The sequence below is a fragment of the Plectropomus leopardus genome, chromosome 15 (assembly GCF_026936395.1).
Source record: "Plectropomus leopardus strain MGB_pleo_1.0 chromosome 15, ASM2693639v1, whole genome shotgun sequence".
Lineage (NCBI taxonomy): Eukaryota > Metazoa > Chordata > Actinopteri > Perciformes > Serranidae > Plectropomus > Plectropomus leopardus.
In genome coordinates this window covers 670001-673474 of record NC_142190.1, presented here as the reverse complement: position 1 = coordinate 673474, position 3474 = coordinate 670001, and the positions used below count along the sequence as shown (strand labels likewise).

General features: G+C 39.1%; 1 protein-coding gene across 1 annotated transcript in view; it reads right to left on the bottom strand.

Annotated features, from left to right (window-relative positions):
- Window positions 1-1240: 1240 nt before the first annotated feature.
- Window positions 1241-3474, bottom strand: part of slc13a5a (solute carrier family 13 member 5a) — a 17019-nt gene continuing 14785 nt past the window's right edge. Inside the window, exons 10-13 of the mRNA XM_088088114.1 lie at window positions 3243-3364; window positions 2977-3138; window positions 2212-2349; window positions 1241-2131 (exon numbers count right to left, since the gene is read on the bottom strand). Of these exons, the coding sequence (XP_087944240.1) occupies window positions 2003-2131; window positions 2212-2349; window positions 2977-3138; window positions 3243-3364 (551 nt within the window). The 3' untranslated portion in view covers window positions 1241-2002. The remainder of the gene's footprint in view (window positions 2132-2211; window positions 2350-2976; window positions 3139-3242; window positions 3365-3474) is intronic.

The following is a 3474-nucleotide window of genomic DNA, read 5'->3' as shown; positions in this document are numbered from 1 at the left end:
CAGCCGAGCTGCGCTCCACCGAGAAAATATTTAGGGATTTTAAAAAAATCTTTTATTTACGACCGAGAGTCAGGGCCAGGTTAAAGAGAAAAAAATTACATTTCGAGAATAAAATCATAATATTATGAGAAAAAAAATAATTTACGAGAATGAAGTCATCATTTTACAAGAAAAAGGTCATCATATTACGAGAATAAAGAGAAATCTCGTAGTATTACGACTTTATTCTCGTAATATCACGAGATCGACGTCCTAGTTTTACATGAAAAAAGTTGCATTTATGACAATAAAGTCGTAATTTTATGAAAAAGTCATAATTTTAAGAGAATAAAGTAATAATTTCAGGAGCAAAAGTCGTTATATTATGAGAATAAAGTTGTAATTTTCACGAGAAAAGTCATCTAGTCATAGTTTTACAAGAAAAAGTCATAATTTTATGAGAATAGATTTGTGATATTACAAAAATAAAGTTGTAAGCTAACGAGAAAAAAGTCGTAATATTATGTGAATAAAGTCATATTTTTACAAGATAAAGAGAATAAAGTTGTATGTTTACGAGAAAGGGGATATGAAATTATGGAATTATTTGTGAATTATTATGTATTAAGTATTATGTAAATTATTATGTGACACGACTCCAGAGACATACTTTACCAGTTTTCATTTTTATGAAATCTTTGTTGTGGAAAGAATTACCTTTATTATGAGGCTTCAGGAAGCTAAATTTGAGCAAATTTGGAAGAGGTGAAAAACATAAATTTTGCCCTTCTTTTAATGCTTTTTATTCGTTTGTCTTAAATGCTGTTCGTCCCATTTGTTTGTTTGTTTTTGTTATTTTCTACATTGTAAAAAAAACTGAAAAAAATGTCTCTGTGTAAAAATACTAAACTAAAGATGGCTATGTGGCTGTTACTATCAGTGAAAGGAAACAAACACAAAAACTGTAAAAAAAAATAAATAAATAAATAAATAAATAAAAAAGGTATAAAATTATTACATTTTTTTCAAACACTTTGAAATAACTTCCTTTTTCATAAAAACTAAAAATGATTATAATACTTATTATTGTTATTATTATTATTATTATTGTTATTATTATTATTATTATTATTAACTAATTTTAAGGTTATTTTCTGGAACTTTTTAATTTATTGCTGGCAAATTTTTGCACCTCATTGCCTTTTCGCCCGTGTTTTAGAAAGAAACTGGTTTCAAAGGGTTAAGTAGTTTGTTGTGACACTTTTTTTCTTTTAAAGATCAAATTTTATTAACACCAAATAAAACTGTTAGCAACAAGAAGGTAGAAAACTCTGATAGTTATGTCTGTACACATTCACACGCATGTTACCAAATATAAACATTTAAATAGAAAACAGCAGAAAACACAGAATATTTCATAATTACTAAACATGATTATTTCAGGTGTTCCCTGATCAGAGGAGTCGCTGACCTGAAGTCAGTTTCCCCAAAAAACAACAGGAGATGAAGCCACCACCAAAGAGCTTTTCAAGGTTTTGCTGAACGTTTGGTGGAAGTTTTGTTTTTAGGTGTGACGTTCACACCGAACACGAAAATCATTCTCATGCTGTGCGTAAACGTCCTCTGGAGTATTATTGGATATTTCATCCTAATTAGGCTTCAGTTTTGCGCCATTAATACAAATATGTCAGAGTTTATTTACAGAGTTTTTATTTGAAGGAGGCGTTTCTTTGAGACGGACGTTTATTTCTGATTGTCTCCGTTTTTTCTCGATGTTATTTGAGTACGAGCTTCTGTTTTCGTTGACGTTCAGCGGAGCGTAGAGACTCTGACGGCCGAATCTTTGGGAAACTGACTCCACATCAGGGAGACGGTCCGAACATCAGGACGATGTTTGTGAAGGCTCAGAACCGGCAGCAGTCACACGCCGCCTTCAGTACGAAATACAAACGAAAACTTGAATCCCTGTTCGAGGCGCCGAGCGATGAACCTGAAAAAAAAGACGAGGCAGTCGGTTGTTGCTCTACACCGGAGACGTGGCGTTTGCCCACGGAGGGAACGAGTCCAGGCCGAAGATGACGCGACCCCAGCTGTTGATGGCGAGACTGATGCAGCCGATCCCGATGACGTTCATCACCACGCCAGCTTTGGCCTGCAGGGGGCGCCAAAAACACAAAGGTCATTACGGCTTCATGAACGTTTTTACACGTCCTCAAAAAACACGAAACTCACCATGTCGGACACTTTGAGTAAACCGGAGGAGAAGGCGATGGCGTTTGGGGGCGTGGCCACCGGCAGCATGAAGGCGAATGAGGCGCTGAGGGTGCAGGGGATCATCACGTACAGAGGGTTCAGGTTTATGGACTGGGACTGAACCAGGACACAGAACAACAGCTTCAGATGAAACAGGAAAACATGAAACAGACGCAAAATTCACCAAATTTCAGTCACAATTTAAACTTCCTGTGGAGACGTTTCACATGAAGCCCAACTGTGGCCCAAAAGCAGTGATATTCAACTTATGGCCCGTGGGCCAAATCTGGCCCCTGATAGGGTGCCTGGTGGCCCCCAACCATTTTCTAATTCACAGTAAAAATAAAGTGATTCATACTAAGAATTGTTTTTGTCCTTTAAGTATCCTGGAAAAAAATCCTGGAAAATCCTGAAATCCTAAAAATGTCCCAAAATACCAGAAATGTTCTAAAACTCAGTAAATGTCCTACAATCCTAGAAATGCTCTAAATTCCTACAATCATCCTAAAATACTAAAAATGTCCTAAAATACTACAAAACGTCCCCAAGCAAAGCAAGTTGAGTGTCCTTTGTCTAAGGGCCTAATTCTTTCAGTTTTTAACAGGCTTTTATTCTGAAACATCAGCAGGAAGTCCTTCACAGTGATAAAAAAAGACAAAGCCTCGGCTGACCCCACCGTCTCTACGACCACCGGCCGTTACCACGTGAACATACTGTGTGTATAATGTGTGTATGTGTCGTTACCATGGAGGCCAGGATGGGTAGGAAGAGCGTTGCCGTGGCGACGTTGCTGGCACACTCGGTGAAGGTGGCGACGAGGAGGCAGAGGACGATGGCGATGGCCCAGGGAGGGATGGAGTGTAACGGTGTCATCTGAGTGCCGAGCCAACGGGACAGACCGGACTCCTGACAACACACACACACACACACACACACACAGTTTAAACTGTCCTCAGTTTGTAAAAATGTCCTCTCTGTCCACAGTGTCTCTCTGGAGACGATGAACTCACCTCGCTGCCTTTGGCGAGGGCGAAGCCTCCTCCCAGCAGCAGGACGATGTTCCACGGCATCTTCCTCTGAGTCACCTGCCAGGTGAGCAGAGCGGGGGCGGGGCCTCGTGACACTGCCGACTCTGATTGGATAAAATAAATATTTTAAATCCTACAAGAAATGTTGCCTGTGTGTGTGTATGTGTGTGTGTGTGTGTTACCTGTGTGGTGTGTGTGTGTGTGTGTGTGTGTG